General features: G+C 58.6%; 2 protein-coding genes across 7 annotated transcripts in view; one reads left to right on the top strand and one right to left on the bottom strand.

The window, feature by feature from the left end:
* NFIC (nuclear factor I C) overlaps positions 1-11,891 on the top strand; it is a 74,016-nt gene extending 62,125 nt beyond the window's left edge. For 3 of the 5 annotated variants that reach the window (XM_027547190.1, XM_027547189.1, XM_027547186.1), the window contains 2 exons: positions 1,319-1,404; positions 5,582-11,891. In XM_027547190.1, coding sequence (XP_027402991.1) covers positions 1,319-1,369 — 51 coding nt within the window. In that variant the 3' untranslated portion in view covers positions 1,370-1,404; positions 5,582-11,891. The remainder of the gene's footprint in view (positions 1-1,318; positions 1,405-5,581) is intronic. The other 2 variants (XM_027547188.1, XM_027547191.1) reach the window with 2 other exon arrangements.
* A 2,498-nt stretch (positions 11,892-14,389) lies between these two features.
* LOC113895700 (small integral membrane protein 24-like) lies at positions 14,390-17,489 on the bottom strand. 2 transcript variants are annotated; one of them, XM_027547193.1, is made up of 3 exons: positions 16,499-17,489; positions 16,296-16,407; positions 14,390-15,307 (listed from the first exon to the last, which is right to left on the bottom strand). In XM_027547193.1, exons 1-3 carry the CDS (start codon positions 16,731-16,733, stop codon positions 15,190-15,192), a joined length of 465 nt encoding a protein of 154 aa, XP_027402994.1. In that variant the 5' UTR covers positions 16,734-17,489; the 3' UTR covers positions 14,390-15,189. The 2 variants fall into 2 exon arrangements, with proteins under 2 accessions (XP_027402994.1, XP_027402993.1); XM_027547192.1 differs by having other exon boundaries at positions 14,390-15,310.
* Between the last annotated feature and the right edge of the window lie 54 nt (positions 17,490-17,543).

Here is a 17,543-nt window from a genome sequence, read left to right on the forward strand (position 1 = left end):
CCGGGTCTCCTAACCTTCCCGAGCTTTCCACTTTCAGGATGTGGCTGGAGAGATTACAGCTCACCAGCCCCCAGTGGACGCCCCTACCCTGGTCCAGGTATCCCCATCAGCCATGGCTCTGCCCCCAGTCTCTCCCTGAACCCCATCTTTTTTAATGTCTCTCTCCCTCACTCCCCAAAGGAGCTTCCTCAGCCCCAGCAGGAGGGGCCAGCCCTCCCTCTGGGCCCTGTCGGCCCCGCTCCCCACACACAGCACCCCCACCCCTAGTGTTTCTTCCCCAGAATCCACTGCCTGCCAAGACCCAGGGCACCTCACATGTAGACATCTTTCTCCAAACACCAGTACGCAGCCCTGGAATGCTGGGCTCCAATCCCACCCCTGAAGCTCCTTCCCTGTGTGACCTTGGGCAACTGTCCTCCCCTCTCTGAGCCTCAGTTTTCTCAGCCGCAAAATGGGACAGTCACCAGGGGCGGTGCGGAGCGAATCAGTGAAACAGATCAGGGAGAACACTTAGCAGGAGGCAGGTGCAGGGCACAGAGTTGGCATGGGGGGCTGGTCATCACCTTCTCGCCCTACTTCCTCATCTGTGAAATGGGCAGAAGAGTCTTGTCTGCTGTGTTGAGGCCACTGAGTTAACCCTGGAATGCTGCCCACTGCGTGGTATACAGTAGACACTTAATAGACGGGGAGTGAACGTGGATTTCTTCTCTTTTGCCTTGTACCAACTTCTCTACTGCAGGTCCAGCCTGCTTTCCCCCCGCAAGCTCCCCAAGCCTCACTGCCTTCCACTTACCCTTGCTTGAGTGGAGACCACATGGGGACACTCCCGCCACCCCCTTCCCCACACCCCAGCCTGGATTTCGAATCATTGCCTCACCCACAAAGCGTGATCAGTGAGATTAAAATATAAAGATGCTGCGTGTGTGCACCCAGCCTTCCCCGAGCCCTCTCCAGGAGGGAAATTAATAAATAAAACGCCCTCAATAATTCATGGCACCCCACACGGCGGGAGGCAGGCCACGGGAGCAGGATGGACCAGGCACTGGAACTCTCTGAATAATTCACAGGCGGTTTCTGGATTATGAATCTTTCATCCCGCGCCTTCCCTCCCGGCAGACATCTGCCTGCGCGACCCCTGGGGCCTGAGCCTGTGGGCTTTTCGGGGTGCCCGGACCGTCCGGGGGAGGGCGGCCAGCTCAGAGGTGCCAGGTGCTGGGCGCGCAGGCCTGGCTGTCTGACCCTGAGCAGCGGCCACCCTCTCTGGTGCTCCCGCGCCACCCCCGCGCTAACGGGCTCTCGGTCTCTCTCCTCCTCGCAGCCTACTCTACGCCCGGCACGTCCCCTGCAAACCGTTCCTTTGTGGGATTAGGACCAAGGGATCCAGCGGGCATTTATCAGGCACAGGTAGGGGCCAAGAGGCCGGCTGGCGGGGGGGTGGGAGGGGCAGGGCAGAGGGGCCGGCCGGGCGTGCAGGGAGCCTTCCCCCAGCTGTACCCCTGGCATGGCAGCTGTTGAACGTGGCTGGAGGACCCACCTGCCAGGTCCTTTCAGGGCCTTGAGCCCATACCGGGGGATGTGGTAAAGCCCCAAATCCCGCCAGGGGATGTGGGGCTGGGCTTGTCACTGCCCCAGTCCTATTTGTACAGATGGGAAGACTGAGGCTCACAGAGGAGAGGGGCTTTGCCCAGGATCACATACTGCATCAGCCCAAGCTTTCAGACCCCCAACCTTCATCCTCTCCCACGCCGGCCAGAGGGAGGCAAGGGGTGGCAAGGGATCCCAGGATGCCAGAGGAAGCTGGGGAAACCAAGGCAGCCCATGGCAGGGGGGTGGGGCCTCCTGGTAGAGCACGCAGGCCCCCACCCCAGGCTCCAGCCCGCGAGGTGGGAGGGAGACAGCAGAGGTGGGGTTGGCATCACTGCCACTGAGTGTGCACCAGGTTGGGGGGACCAAGGCTGGCTGAGGACAAGACAAGGAAGCTCAGAGAGGAGGAGTGAGTTGCCTGAGGCTGCACAGCACTGCGGGGCCAAGCCTCAATGTGTCTGGAACTGAGACCCGTGGCTCCCAGCATCTCTCGAAGCAGGAGGTGGCCTCAGCCCCTCCCTGTGTGTCCCCAACTCCCACCTTTGATCTGGCATCTGTATCAGTGTCGTGTGCAGGCCAGGAAGGTGCTGGCAGGTGGTGTTCGATGGTGGTGGCTGTACCCCCAAGCCCTGCTCCCTGGTTGGTGTGTGTTGAGGAGGGGATCACGGGATGTAAAACGGCTGCTGCAGCCCCTCTGAGTCCCAGATGCACAGAGAAACATCCTGGGGCTCCCCAGTAACCATAGAGCATGGGGATTTGCAGGGTCCCCAGGGGTCACATTCGGATCCTCAAGCCACCGTGAGAGAGTGATCTCTTGCAACAGAGTCCATGGGCAGGGGGCAGGGGTGAGGGTGAGGTGGACGGGTAGCCACGTCCCCCTTCTCCGCTGAGATCAGAATCGGCCACTCTGGGGAGGCCCAAGGAACCTCCCGCCACAGCCTGGCCCCCGGCTGCTGCTGGCAGCTCAGGGGGTCCAGAGTTGGGGGGAACCTGGCAGTCCCCCTCCCTCCCTTCACAGACTTTAGCTGGGGGTCCTGGGGTCAGGAGATGAGGGCTTGTGCCCAGCTCTCCTTCACCCACTCTGAACCTCAGTCTCTTCTTCCAGCCTTGGGTACTTCCTGGGGAGTCCTTGAAGTGTCTGGAGCATCAGGGGACCAGTTTGATCCAAAAAGGGCATGGAAAGGCCAGGGCCGCCCCTCGCATACCCAAAACATTAAGTGTCCCGCCTCACTGAGCCCTGGCCAGGATCCAGACAGAGGGATTGCTTGGTCAGGGTCACCCACTGGGCTGGCGCAGCCCCAGGCCACCCCCCTTTCAATTGGGTTTTGAGTTCTATCCCAGTGTGGACACCCCTGCCCCCAGAGTGCTCAGGGAGCCAGGATCTTCCTCTTCTGCTCTCACCTGACAGCCCTCCCCACTGGAGGCTGGGCATGTCCTAATTGCTTCCGAAACCAAAGCTAATAAAAGCAACGGACGGGTGCGGGCTGCCCTCTTCACCCTGCCCCGGTCTCCCCCATCCATGGTGTCACCTCCCCTATCATCAGCCTCTGCATGGGGGGGAGAGGGGACCACCCCAAGTGGACGGCCTGGAAGGGGAGGGAAATCAAGGCAGGCAGGTAGGGGGAACCTTTGTTTCTCTGTGCCTATGGTCACCCCCTGCTTGGTGAACAGGCCCTGCCAGGGGACCAGAGAGGGTGGGACCGGGACTGTGGAGGACCCTCGGGGAGGGGGCATCTGGGCCCCTGCCTGGGAGGGGAGAGGTTGGAGCCTGGCGTCTGACAGAGGATAAGTATGTCCAGGCAGGGGGCTCAGCGCTGCCAAGGGCTGGAAATAATGGGGAAGCAGCCTGAGCATAGCTGGCAGACCTGGAACGTGGGCTTGGCCTGGGGGCCCAGGGGAGCAATGGAAAAGGTTAGAGGGAGGGCGGGGTCTGCACAGCCAGGGCTGGCAGCCAGAAAGAACTTTGTGGGGCTGGTGTCAGGGGGCAGCAAAGGTGTTGGATGGAGGACCCTGCCAGAATTGTGTAGGCAGGACCTTGGGTCCCTGGACTAAGGGGTCCCCCGACCCCGGCAGACCCCAAAGGGAGGGAAGGGGAGGAAGGAACCGCGAGACCCATTCCCCCCTCTCGGAGCCCCTGTGCTAAGGGCTCAGAGCGTAGAGGCCTCCTCTTTGGCGCAGTCAGCACTTCCTCCACCTTCCTTGTTCCTGGCGGGTTGGCTCTCCTCTGCACGCGGCCCCCCACCTCCGCCCCACCTCCCAGCCTGCATTGGCTTCTCCCCTCCCCACTTCCATCTCCTGCCCTCACCCTCATCAGCGCCTGGCCCCCTGATCAATATTCTCTGACCCCAATCAGCGCCCCTCCTCTAATCAATGGCAATTGATCTCTCCCTGATCAATTGCCTGCCTCTTCATCTCCCCACCCCCATCTCTCACCATCCCACCCCTCCCCCGCAGCCCTGAGCCAGCCATCACTTTGGCCTCCAGAGTAGGGTTCTGTGGGGTCTGACGCCTCCCCCGCTTCCCTGTGTGAAGGGGTGGGTCCGCCTGGCCTAGCATTTTTCCCCAATCCTTCTCTGCCCATCACACCTGGTCAGCAGATGAGCAGAGGGCCTGAGTGGTTCAGCCGTGTGCCCAGAGCCACACTGGGGGCTCCAGCCAGGCCAGGGGGTGACAGAGCCCAGACCTCACTGTTGGCACCATGCGGCCTCAGTCTCCCCCTCAGCTGATGGGAGAGGATGTTGAGTTGAGGGTGCCTTCCCTGCTCCCACCATTACGGGGGCCAGAGTCGGGCGGGCAGAGAGCTTAGGAAGGGAGGAGGCAGGGAGGAAGGGCCTGGGGAGGCCGGCCACCACAGGGGAGGGTCACGCCCAGAATCTGTCTGGTTGCCAACGGAAACCAGACATGAGGTAATGGCCAAGATGAACTTGAACTTGGCTGGAGGTGGGGGGCTGGGAGCCACGGCGCCAGTTCGATGGGATGGCCCAGCGGCTGCAGGCGGCCTGGTGGGATTGATCGCCCGGTTGGAGGGAGTGTGACTGGTTTACAGCAGGGGTGGGGGCACAGCGCTGCTGTGACCTCAGTGGGATGGGGCAGGGGGGTCCCTACCCCAGTCCCACTCCCCAGGTGGATTGAATGTATTTCCAGGGGAAGGGTCTGTACAGCAGCTTCCCTGTGGGGACCCAGGCCAGAGCTGTCCCTATAGACCTGGCTGCCTGACCCCAAGCCTCGGTCTCCTCCTCTGTAAAGTGGAAGTCATGACCCCCTCAGTGGCCAGGCTAAGGGGTCAGCCCCAGGCAGGGGGACAAGCAAGTAGCTTCTCAGGCCCTAGTGCAAATTCTGTCTTCTTCCCTCAAACGCTGGTGGACTTAGGCAAGTTACTTTACCTCTCTGAGCCCCTGTCTTCTTCACTGTAAAACGGGGTCGGGGGGCAGTAGTCCCTCTTTCATGAGGGTTCTAGGGGAACCATTAAATGCGAAAATGTTAAAAGTAAAAAAGAAACAAACAACCCAGGTCACAGGGCCTGAACATGGTGCCTGTCTGTAGAGATTCACCAGTGGCCCTCCTCCCACGAGGGGGAGTATCCCCTCCCGTGTTTTATACTCAGGGTTGGAGGTGGGGTTGCCAGATTTAGCAAACAAAACTACAGAGTTCAGGTAGATTGCAGTTCCAGATAAAGAATTAAAAAAAAAAAAAAGAAAATTTTTTTTTAAGCACAAGTATATCCCAAAAGTTGCATGGGATATACTTACACTAAAAGGCTTATCTAGGATTCAGGTGTAACTGAACTTCCTGAGTTTTATCCAGCAGCCCTGCTTAGGGGCCCAATCACTCGCCCAGGGTCACCTAGCAGGTTACACAAGTCTGGGACAGAGGTCATAGGTTCCAGGGGTCGAGGGGGCCGCAGTGGGTATAGGCTGTGGCCCACAGAGCCTGACCCCCATCTCTCTTTCTCTTTCTCTCTCTCTCTCTCTCTGTGTGTCCCCCTCCGGCCACCCAGTCCTGGTATCTGGGATAAGAAAGATTTCTTCCCACGCCCTGCTCCTTTGTCCCAGGAATCCCAGGGGGCCGCATGGACGGCCCCCGGCCCACATTTTCGGTGGAAAGCTACAGCAAGCAAGAACGCCCCGCCGCCGACTCTCAGCCCGGCCGAAAGACAAAATCACACAGACACATAAACACAGGAGGAAAAAAAAAGAAAAAAAAAAAAACGGAAAAAAAAAAAGACAAACGGGGGAAAAAATTACAATACATAAAGATAAACCCACCCAACCAAGAAGATAGACGGTAAAGAGGACAACGCTTCGGACTCTCGGGACACCACGGCCGGACGGACCGGACGCTCGGGATCGTCCTAAGTTATTCATCTCCTCTCGCTGCTGCTGCTGCCGGTCAGGGAGGCCCAGCCACACCCGCCTCCTCCCAGGACCAGGTGAGCGCAGCCTGGAGCCCGCGCCAGGCCCACGGGGCAGGGCACCCAGTGAGGCCTCCGCTCCACCCGCGCGCCCACCGCCACCTCCAGGACAGTGTTTGCCAGGCTGGGGAGGCTGGCCCTGGGGGGCCGGCAGGGACCCCAGCAGCAGGCAGCGGAGGCGGCTGGGTGGGCAGGGGGCGACGGGGCCAGAAGAGGGTGGCAGGGAGACCCCGGCAAGGCCAGGGCACAGCACGTGGCGGATGCTCGGCGAAGGCGCGCCCGGCAGGCGTGGACCTCTACCTGCTCTTTCACGTGAAGCCCCTCCGCACCTGCCGGGTTTGGGAGCCGTCTCTATGCAAATGACCCCCAGCCCCACCCCAGGCATAGGAGGCCACCCCAGCGCACCCCAGCCCCCCTCCCACCGGCTCCACACCCCCCCACCCACCCTGGGAGGGCCCCACGTTGCACACACTGTAAGAAATGCACTTTTCCAAGGAAGGGGCTGGGGGCGGTGGAGCAGAGAGGCCTGGGGGCTGCTCTGGTCTCTCTATCCACCCAACCCTTGAACTGGGGAGGACCCCCCCCACTTAGCCCGTGGAGGTGGGAGGTGAGAGCGAGTGGTTTAAGTGCCTGATTTCCACCGCCCGCCCCCCTCCCCTGTGTCCAGCTGGGACGAGAGTGGCCGTGGGCCTCCCCCCTCCCTCCTCTCCCGCAACCTGGCCCCTTCCAGTCGCTGACCCCTCATTGCTATGCCCCCATCAGAGCTAGAGAGATGGAACCCCGCCCCCAGCAGGCCCAAGGGGCAGAGCTGGGCCTCCTCCCAGTGTCCTGCCCCGCTGGGGTATGGGGCCTGGGGTCTCGAGAAGCTGGTGTGCCCTCTCTGCCCCCACGCCTCCTCTGCCAGTGCCTTACATCCTGGAGCGACAGCCCCTCCCTGGTGCCTCCCGGCCCAAAGGGGGACCACGGTTTGCACTTTCATCCCCCACCCCCTGCCGAAGTGGGGCACAGCCAGGAGGCGTCGCCCGCTGGGTGGCCAGAAGGAGAGGGGCCAGGCCACCTGTGGTCCAGAACAGGGCCGGGGGCTCCAGCTGGGGGCGGGCAGGTCGGCGCCTTGGGGCTCCCTGCTGCCATGTAGGGGGGCCTCCCATCTGCTAAACATTTTCCGTTGAGCCGCTCCAAAAACACTAAACCTGGGGACATGGGGTGCCCCTTTACCCCAGCTCCCCGGCCCCATCCATGCCTCCTCCCCGAGATGGCCATCTTGGGAAGGGGGGCCTGGGAAAGGGTGTTAGGTGTTCTGGGGTCACCAGGCCCAAACACAAAGACCCCTTCCAGCCATCTGTCTGAATCCCAACTGGTCTCCATGCCTGGCGCTGGGGAATGCTGACCCCCATCCCCGGCCTAGGCCAAAGCCATGGCCCTGGGAGGGCCTCTGCCCACTGCTCCTAGCCTGACCCACCCCTCCCTCTCCTGGTAAACCCCTGGTGCCCCGGGCCTGGCCAGCCTCCTCCCACCTCCCCAGACACCGGACTTTCCCCCCCAAACCAGCCCAAGGGGCTTGGCGAACCCACTCGATTATAAAGAGAAAGACACCCCCACACACAAGACCCTTCCCCACCAGCCGCACTCCCACTGTCCGGAGGGGTTCGAGAACCCTTGGTCCGTCCGTCTGTCCCCAGGGCCCCTCCAGCAGGTGGCCGTTGGGGACCAAAGCATGGGCCGCTCTGGGGGAGGGCAGGAGGGGTGGGTCGTGCAGTTGGGGTATCCGGAAGCTTGTCAGCCGGGAACCTGAGGGTGCGGGTAGGCAGGGAAGGGGAAGGGGCACCCGGCAGCCCCCAGCTTCCTAACTTTGCATGGTGCTTAGTCGAGGATTTCTGTGACCTGGCTCCTGACTTCAGCTCACGGCGGCTGAAACTGCATGGCAATTGATACTGGCTCTATCTCCCTCCCTACGCCACCCCCCACTCCAGCCCTCCACCACCACCCTCCTTCTCTTTAAAAGAAAACAAAAAAAAAGATACAGAAAAAAAAAAAAAAACCCTTAAAAAAGTTCCATGTTTCCTAATTTGCACGAAATTTTCTATCACATGATGTGCCTTGCCTTCCAAGAATAAGTATTACCTTTAAACAATATCAGCGCACACAGATAGCTGCATGCACTGCTCGTGTAGTTTAAAAGAAAAAATGACAAAACAATGACATGAAATAAAAAGTAAAAATTGAAAAGGGATGTATTTCTATTTGTAAAAAAAAATTAAGAATTAAAAAAAAATCACACGCTTAAAAATCACATTGCTTAAAAAAAACAAAGCAATGCACGCAACAATCACCCCACAGTTTGCCCTGCCCCCAGCCTGCCCTGGGCTCTTGTCTCCCCATCTCCTGCTGCATTGGGGGTGCCCCCTGGTGCTCTGCAACCCCCCCGGCCCCATCCTCGGGCTCCAGAGGGGTCATTTCGCATCCCCTGCCCACAGCAGCGGACAGACCTCAGGGGTGTGCCCTGGCCCCAGGCAAGGGTTTCTCCCCTCACTGGGCCACAGGCCAGCCCCCCGCAGACGCCACGCATGCACCTGCGCATTCTCACCCCCCCCATCCTGGGGTGGCCACCCTGCCGACAGCCAGACTCCCCCCGCCACCTCTCCCACAGGCTGGCATCCCCCTGGCTCAGGGTCGCATCGCTGTGTCACTACCCCTCTGCAGCCCCCTCCTTCTTGCCAAAGGACCTATCCCCATAGACTGGCCTTGGGGTGGCAGGAAGGACCCTCCTGCCACCCCCACCCCCCCAGTTCTACTATGTCTTCCAGCTATGACTGCAGAGGGGGTCTGGTGTGAAACAAACAAAAAGACAAAACCAAACCCGATATATGCAATATTTGTCTGTCTGTACCTGTAAGGTCTAGCTCAGCCACGGAGGCCCGGCCGGGGGGTTGACGCCAGGGGGCAGGGATGGCCGGGGGGCACCGCGTCACAGGCCCCGTCCAAGGGGCCAGCCATTGCTGTTGTCTTTTCTTCGGTTTTATTTTCTCTTGTTTTCCTTTCTGCCTTCTTTTTCTTTCTCTCTTCCTTTTTTTTCCTCCAATTTTCTCTGCCTTTAACTCTACCAAAGCCGAGACAGTAGCAGTCAGTGAAGTGTCCAGGCAAGAGACCCCGAGGCTGGGTCCACCAACCTTGGGCCCATCCCTCCTCGCCATCTCCGGCCCTCCTGGTCCCTGGGCCCCTTGAACATCTCCTGTTGGCGTACGCTTGGCGGGCAGTCCCCATTCGCTCCCTGGCCACCACGTTGGATGTTAGAATTGTCTCCAGAGCTGGGTGGGGCCTTGCAGCCAGACCCTGGCTTTCGTCTGCCACTCTTTGCTCACGCCATGTTTTCTTCCAAAAAGACACCTCAGCCAGCCCCAGGGCCAGGTGGGGAGAGACCAGGCCCCGGCCTTGACCCTGCCCTTGAGAACGGCCCTTTGGCCCAAGAGCCCAAGGCCCTGCTTGTCAGTTTCCACAGGGCCCATTTCCGGCTTTCATACCCCTCCACCCCCGCCACCAGGGAAGTGGGGACAGCCAGTGGCACAGGGGAGTGGGTGGCACGTCCCTGTGGGACCCCTCCTCCATAGGCTTGCCTTGGACCATGGTGTCCCTCATGACTGCACCCTACAGCACCCTGGGCCTCAGAGCCCCTCCCTTCCTTGCCTGCTGTGCATCAGAATAGGCAGAAACACTAGGAATCAGGCTCCCACCTGCCAATGCAGTTGGGGCTCATGCCCTGGGAGGGAGGTGGGCAGGGTGTTGGGTGTTTTTGGTTTTTTTTGACACTTAATGAAACTGACATCTCAAACCCCATCCCCTCCCAAGCCCACCGTCACCCCCTCACTCATAGCCCATCCCATGCAGAGTCCCCTAGCCTGACTTTGGGGTCCAGTCCTTGCTGTGGAAAAGACTAAGGGAGACCTCCCCAATATATGCAGATCACCTCCATCGCTCTCTTTGGATGGAGGTAGCAGACCCTGACCAGTGTGGAGAGGGAGGTGTGGAGTGGCAAGCCAGCCCCACCCTATCTGACCTGGGGAGGGAGGATGGGTCCAGGGTCCCCAGTGCCCAGGTCTGGAACCCACACTCTGGCTGGATTATGAGCCCCGATTCTCACCCTGAGCTAGACAATCAGACTGGAAAGGAACCCCAAGGGAGGCTGCAGGGAGGGGGCCCTGCTGCCGCTCCCCAAGCAGCAGTTTCAGCCTCAGCACCCCCCCACACCCCCAGCTCCGGAACTTTCCCTCTGTCCCCGGAGACAGCAGCATTCCAGGAGCAGACACATTTGGCTGGACAGCTACCAGTGAGGCAGGATCCCGGGGCCAGGAGCAGCCATCCAGCCCTCTGGGAGAGACGGGACCCCAGCCACCCACTCCCTCTGGCTTCTCTGATGGTACTTTGACCTCCAGTGTAGGGCTATACTATACATTATATATATATGTATAATTTTGGAATTTTTTTCTCATAATACAGATTATACAGTGGCTACTTTTTATTTTGGCCTGGAGTCTCTCTCTCTTTGAGACCCCTGATTTTTACTTTTTGTGTGTAGGGGGGTGGGTTAGGGAGGGTGATGGGAGAGAGGTTCCAGAGACACGCCCTCAGGTCCTACATCTCCTGCATCCTTCCGTCTTTCTGCCCCTTCGGACACTCCCTGAGAGCCGCATCTCCAAACTGACACCACCTCTCCCCCTGCCACCCATCGATCTATCCCTAAGCATTTCAGAGTGTGTGGGGTCAGAGCTGGCCCCGGAGGCCCACCCCCACCCCACCCCGCTCCCCAGGTGAAGCAAGGAGACCCAAAGCAATCCCAGCAGGACTTGTTGCCAGCGATACCAAAACAGACTTCCCAAGCAGTGCCTCACACGTCTGCTGGTGTAGCTTTGAGGTCCTCCTTCCCGACTCCCAGGGGGTCTTCAGGCCTCAGGAAAGAGGAGGCGGGATCCAACAGGAACATGGGCTCCAGGAGAGGAAGACCCACTCCCCCCGCAAATTCCCGCCCTTCACACCACCTGGCTAGAAGAAGACCCGCTGGAAAGGGGCCAGGAGCTACCCAGCCCCCCTCCGGTTGTGAGCCCCCAAAGCTCACTCCCTAAGTGCATCAGCACCCCAGCCTCCCATCTTGGATCCCAGCCAGGCCCCCTGAAACCAAAGCCCCTTCCAGTCCAGGGGTCCTGGCCCCTACCCCCATTCTCACCCTCTCCCCCTTGCCAGGGCCACACATGGCGGGGGGTGGTGGTGGGAGGGCGAGACAGCAGGGTGTCTGAGGGACAGAACCACGTGGTCGGGGGGAGGCAACAGGGAGAAAGGAGGGAAACTCGTTTTCTCTCTGAATTTTCTTTCTTTCTGTCTTTTTTTCTCTCACATTTTTTGGTGGTGTTGCTGTTTCATTTCCTGTCGCCTCGGAGATATATTTTTTGAGTTTTTCCCCCCATTTTGTATTTTACCAATATTACCAGGATAGTTTACTCTGTCTCTCGCTTTCTGCTTGCCACACATACCGGATCTCTCTCTCTCTCTCTCTCTCTCTCTCTCTCACACACACACACACACACACACACACACACACACCATGCTCATGAACCTATGTCAGGAGAAGGTTGGTGCCAGGCCAGCCCACTGCCCATCTCCTTTCCCCTCTCCTCCTCCCCAAGGCAGGGATGGGGGACAAGGAGCCGGACATCCGGGCTGACCCAGGCCCAGCCTTCTCCTTGCCTGCTCCTCTGCCCCGTGCCCCCACATCATACTCCGTTCATAACCTTGTATATTACGCAGTCGTTTCAGTTTGCGCGGACGCGCCTACCTAAGTACCATTTACAGAAAGTGACTCTGGCTGTTATTATTTTGTTTGTTTGTTTCCCTATGCAAAAAAAAAAAATGAAAAAAAATGAAAAGGGGGGGTTCCATAAAAGATTCAATAAAATGCAAAAAAAAAAAGAAAAAAGAAAAAATGTATAAAAATTAAACAAGCTATGCTTCGACTCTTTCTAGCTGTCTTGGGTCCTACTTTCTGTGTTGCGTTCAGGCTGTTCCAGGTTCTTGTCAAAGTGCAGGGAAGAGGCTGGAAGGGGAGGTAGCCTCAGAAAACCAGTCTTGGAATTCGTCAGCACCTTTGATCAACAAGTTCCATGGGCATCTATGGAGCACCTGCTCTGTGCCAGCTCAGGTAATTCCACCTCCTGCCTGGCTCCAGGGACAAAGCCTGGCACATAGTCAGTGTTCCATAAATGTACAGACTGCCTTCCTTCCTTGTTTTTCCCCCACCTAGCAAAACCCCATTTATTCAGCAAAGATTCCCTGAGTATCTTCTGGGTACCTAGCCCTTGGGACACAATGGAGAACAAAATGCCCTAAATGATCTGCCTTCGTGGCACAGTTCAAAGTTGGGAAAACAGAAAATAAACAATAAAAATAAATGTATGTCAGAGGAGATAAATGCCAGGGAGACAAATAGAGCAGAGTACGGGATAGGAGAGTTGGCCACATGTGAGGAAGTAACCTTTCAACAGAAGTTTGAATGGAGAGAAGAAACAGCCCCCTGAAAATCTGACAGAAGAGTTTTCCAGGCAGAGGGCACACACCATGCAAAGGCCCTGGGGCAGGACTGTGCTTGGTGTGTTGGGGGAACAGTGAGGCGGCCTGTGTGGCTTGAGCGGAGAGAGGGAGGGGGCGAAAGGGAGGGGAGGGCAAGGAGGAGACAAGGCAGATCATTCAGGGGTTTGTGGGTCACAGGAGGACTTGGGACTTGTAACCCCAAGGAGGTGGGAGCCCTGGAGGGCTGTGGGCAAAGAAGGGGACGGGGCTTGGCATGGTTCCTCTACCCTCACCTCCAGGAGGCCCTACCCACCTGCCTAGGCCTGCCAGGCTTGCCCTCCCAGCACCCCAGCATCCCTGTCTCTCCAACCCCACCGCTGACCACTCAGAACCGTTCATGTTCAGCTCTCCCCAGAGCCACAGGGGCGTGGCGGTAAGGAAGTACCATGCCTATCAAAGTCGCTCAGTTGTGTCGGACTCTGCGACCCCATGGACTGTAGCGTACCAGGTTCCCCTGTCCGTGGGGTTCTCCAGGCAAGAATAATGGAGTGGGTAAGCCATTCCCTTCTCCAGGGGATCTTCCCGACCAGGGACTGAACCTGGTCTCCCGCATTGCGGGTGGCTTCTTTACCATCTGAGCCATCAGGGAACCTCGCTATGCCTGTGAGGGGCAGTCACTACCCCTTCTTGGGGGGGAGGTCTTCCATCCTACCCCCTAGCAGTCCCCCAGAGACCCCAAGACATGTAATCAAAGCTCCCCAGCTGCCCAGGCTCCTTGCATCTTACCACACGCCACCCCGCACACCGGGGAGGGACGTTTCTGTCTCTGTTCACTGATGGGGAAACGGAGGCACAAAAAGACGGCAAGGTGAGCCGAGACGGTAGGGTGCGCCGACGCGGACACCCAGGAACGCAACCCACCCCGCCGCCCGGTAACAGGGGCAGAAGAAACATTCGGGAGGCAGGGATGAGGGATCCCAGGACCCCCGGGTGGACGCGCACCCTTCCCATGCCCCTGCTGCATTCCCAGAAGGGATGGTCGCTTCTGCTCTCAGCGAAGAGGTTCTGGCGCCCCCTTGTGGTCAGACCTAGGACATGGCTCCAGAAACCAGGTCCCGCGTGGAGGAGTCAGCTGACCCCCAACCCCACAGTCCCGCTTGGGAGGAAGGGGCGGGAAGAAGGGAAGAGGGGATCTAGAAGGAGCTTCTTTTGCGGGATGGGGCTCTTATCTCGGGTGAGGCTCAACTTGGTGGGGGTTCAGCTGGAATGGAGGGTTCAGCCGGAGGCTGGAGGTTCATCCCAGGGTCGAGGCTCAGCCGGGGTGGGGGAACTCAATCTAGCCTTTAATTTCAAGGAAAGCCGAGTCTTTTTCATCCATTGGCCCCTGGGGTAAAACAATTTGGGGGCCTTGAAAGGGCTGTCCCAGCACTGACTCCCCACTGAATGCCATAAAAGGGGAAGGCTTGCGACAAACCTAAAAACGCCCCCGAAATGCCCCCAGAAGCCTCCTAGTAGGGAAGTCCCGCCCCTGCGGAAAGGGAGGAGCCCAGACAGCACCTCCCTTCTCCCTTCCCGCCCCACCCTCCGCACGGCCACCCACGCGGAAGCCCCGGGCCTCGCCTGGAGGAAACCGGAGGACTGAGAACTACGCTCCCAGAACTGTCGTCTGAAAACACACCCTCTGACCTTCCGGATCCCCCAAGTCTGAGGCGGCAGGCTCCTTTGCCCCTACCCCCATCCTCACCATTTCAGCATACAGAAAGCTGATGCTTGTTAGATGCCTTTAGGGTGCTGGGTCCTGCGCTCCGGAGTTTTGTAGGCAGTATTTCATTCAGTTCCTCGTGACAACTTAAGAAGGATTTATTCTTTCCTTTTACAGAACTAGACTCTTGGGCACAGAGCGGTTAAGTTACTTGCTCCGGGATACACAGCAAAGAAGTGAGGACTCCAGCTCCTTCTCTATGGGGCCTCCCCACCAGGAGTGCAGGACAGGAAGAGGGGATAATGATCCTGTGTCGCCCCCCTACTCCCACCCCTGCACCCCCAACCCACCCCCTGGGAGTGCTAGCGTGCAGGACAGAATGCTGAGACTCAGCACAGGGTAGGAGAAGCCTTCATCTCCCAGGAAACGGCCCTGCACGCTGAGCCAGCTCAAAGTTCATGTTCAGGGACAGCGAACAGCAGCAAGGAGAGGGACTGGGACTCAAAGAAAGCTCTTGGAAGAGCTTACACCTGGGCAACAGGAGGACCTGCCTTCTCTGATGAAATCCAAACCTGACAGAAATTGGAGGTGGGAAAAGAAATCAGGCGCTGCGTAAAAAGATGCCTGCGGTGGACTGGGTAAAGAGACAGGAGACAGTGGGGCGGGGGGGTTCTTGGAGGGATGTGGGCGGCTCCTTCTCCAAGGGCGCCCTCCAAGCTCAAGAAGAATCATCAGGTGGAGACCAAGCTTGAGAAGGGGTACGGGACTACCAGGTAACACACAGAGAGCCCTCTGAGAGGGATTTGGGGCGGGTTCTGAGACCTCTGAGTCCCAGAGAGTCATCTTACTGGCCCCAGGACCAGGTCCTTTGCTGATAGGGTGTGGAGAAGGCATTGGGGCATCCCTGGAGGACTGCCTGGAGGAGATGAGTGGGAAGACTTCATGTGGAGGAACTTGCCATTGCTTCATGGTTCAGAGGCCCCTCTGTCTCCTCCAGTTCCAGCCCCCAGTCGTCCTCTCCCTTCTCCTTTCTCACAGTCTCCTCTTCCTTCTCTTCACTGCTGTGGAGACCAGAAGAGCCCAGATAATCCGAGTTAATAAGGACAGACAGTGCTCCAGGCCTCTGACAATTCTCCCAGAAGCTCTGAGTCCTGCAGGCACCCTCACTGTTCCCATGACACAGAAGGGGACGAGACTCAGGCAGCTTAGGACACTGACCCCCTTAGAACACGAAGGAAGTTCAGGAGCTCGAACTGTATGAGCCAAAACTGAGCTCTTAATTTCTGGCCTCTTTGGCTTCCTGGGTTTCAGAACTGTGGGTGAGTGGACGGGCAGAGAGATGAAGGGCTTGACCGACGGATGGGTGGATGGATTAATGAGTGTGTGGATAGATGAACGAATAGACGCATGCATGAATGGTGGGAAGGTGGGTGGATGGATGGATGAACAGATAAGAGGGATGGATGATGGAAGGAGGGAAGGAGAGAGAGAAGGTGGGAGACAGGTCGGGGGGATGATGGATGGATGATGGACAGGTGGATGGAGAAATGGGTGGTGTTGGCATTGGGGTGATACTTTATAGACCCCCCTATTGAAACACATCCTAGGGATGGGGGATCTCTGTGAGGAAGCCACCCTTGTTTTGCGGGTAGGTAGTCAGGAGCAAAGCCAGTGAGGTCCTGTGAGGCCCCCCTGGGGACCTCTCAGAATCAGAGTATTACCCCGCTGGTCCTGCCCAGTCTTGGAGGATGCTCGGAAAGGGAAGGGGCTCCTAGAGGGGAGGGGCTTAGAGGGGAGGGGCTTGGCGCGAGGAGGGGCTTAGAGGGGCAGGACTCAGAGAGGGGAGGGGCTCGGTAGGGGAGGAGCTTATAGGGGAGGGACCGGCGAGGGGCGGGGCTCAGAAGGGCGGGACTCATAGAGAAGAGGGGCTAGTAAGGGAGAGGCTTGGCACGAGGAGGAGCTTAGAGGGGTGGGACTCAGAGAGGGGCGGAGCTGAGATGCTAAAGAGTAAGCGAAGGGGAGGGGCTCAGAAGGATGAGAACCCACCTGTCCTGGGACTCCCGGCACCAGACGGCATAGACCAAGGTGAGGACAAAGATGAGGAAGAGGAAGGCCAGCGCAGCCCCCAGCCCCACCAGCCACGACTTCCGCTGGGCCACTGCGGGCGGGAGCAGGGTTGGGTCAGCGTCGGGGCCGCCAGGTTAGGACTGTTTTCCCTACTCCACCCCCACTCCCTCCCAAGGCCTTACGGGGTTGGGCCTGCACCAGCCTTGGGACCAGAGCTGCGAGAAGAGAGAGTTGACCGGGGGTCGTACAGAATTTACCCATCCTGCGCCCTCTTGTCCTCGCCCCTATCCAGCAGTTTCTGGGGTTGCAGCCCCGGCGGGAGAAGGAAGTGGCCTGCCCAGCGCACCCCAGGGCAGGGTGTGGCCGGTGCCCCAGGAAGTAGGAGGTGGGGTCCCCTCCCTGAGTTCCGGGCACCATGGGGAGGGGCTCAGGGTCCTGAGCTTCCTTGTCCCTGTCTCCCTGAGGCCCATCCTGACTCTCACTCTCCACGGTCAGAGCCACAGCAGGGGCGGCTCGAGAAGGGTGGGGAACTCATTTCCTGACCACCAGGCATTGCACTGGCTCTGAAGTCCCAGCACCTCCATCAAGTCTCACACTCTGGTGGTCAGAACTCTGGTCCTCACATTGCAAAAGAGGAGCCAACTCGAGGCTCAGAGAAGTTAGGCCACTTCCCTGGGACCACATAGCATCCCAGAGGAACACAGTTCTCCCAGCTAGGAACACCCCCTACCCCAACCCTCTCCCGTCCTAGGACATGAACCTCCAAATCTGACCTGAGCCAGCCCCTGCATGTGCCCGTCCCTTGGGCAGCCTAGGCTTCCATCCCAGCGCTGCCAACAACAGCCAGGGAGACCTGGGCTGGTGGCGTCCTTCTTTCTAAGTCTCAGTATTTTCAGCTGGAAAATGGGACGAATTGCAAACCGACAGAGACTGAGACCATAAGGATGCTAGGCGTTCAGTGGAAGCATCTTTTAGGGAGATTATATATTTTTATTTACGGCTTTTCTGCCCCCTGGTGGCCGATCCTGGGATAGTCTCAGAAGCTCCCCGCCTTCTGGGCTACCACCCCAGCTACAGGCTTCACAAGAGAGCCCTAATGCAACTACTGAAGCCTGCTCCGCAACAAGAGAAGCCAACACAACGAGAAGCCTGCACAACAAGACAGTAGCCCCCGCTGGCCACAACTAGAGAAAAACCTGCGCAGCAACGGAGACCCAGCACAGCCAA

Source organism: Bos indicus x Bos taurus, chromosome 7 (genome assembly GCF_003369695.1).
Source record: "Bos indicus x Bos taurus breed Angus x Brahman F1 hybrid chromosome 7, Bos_hybrid_MaternalHap_v2.0, whole genome shotgun sequence".
NCBI classification, from domain to species: Eukaryota; Metazoa; Chordata; class Mammalia; order Artiodactyla; family Bovidae; genus Bos; species Bos indicus x Bos taurus.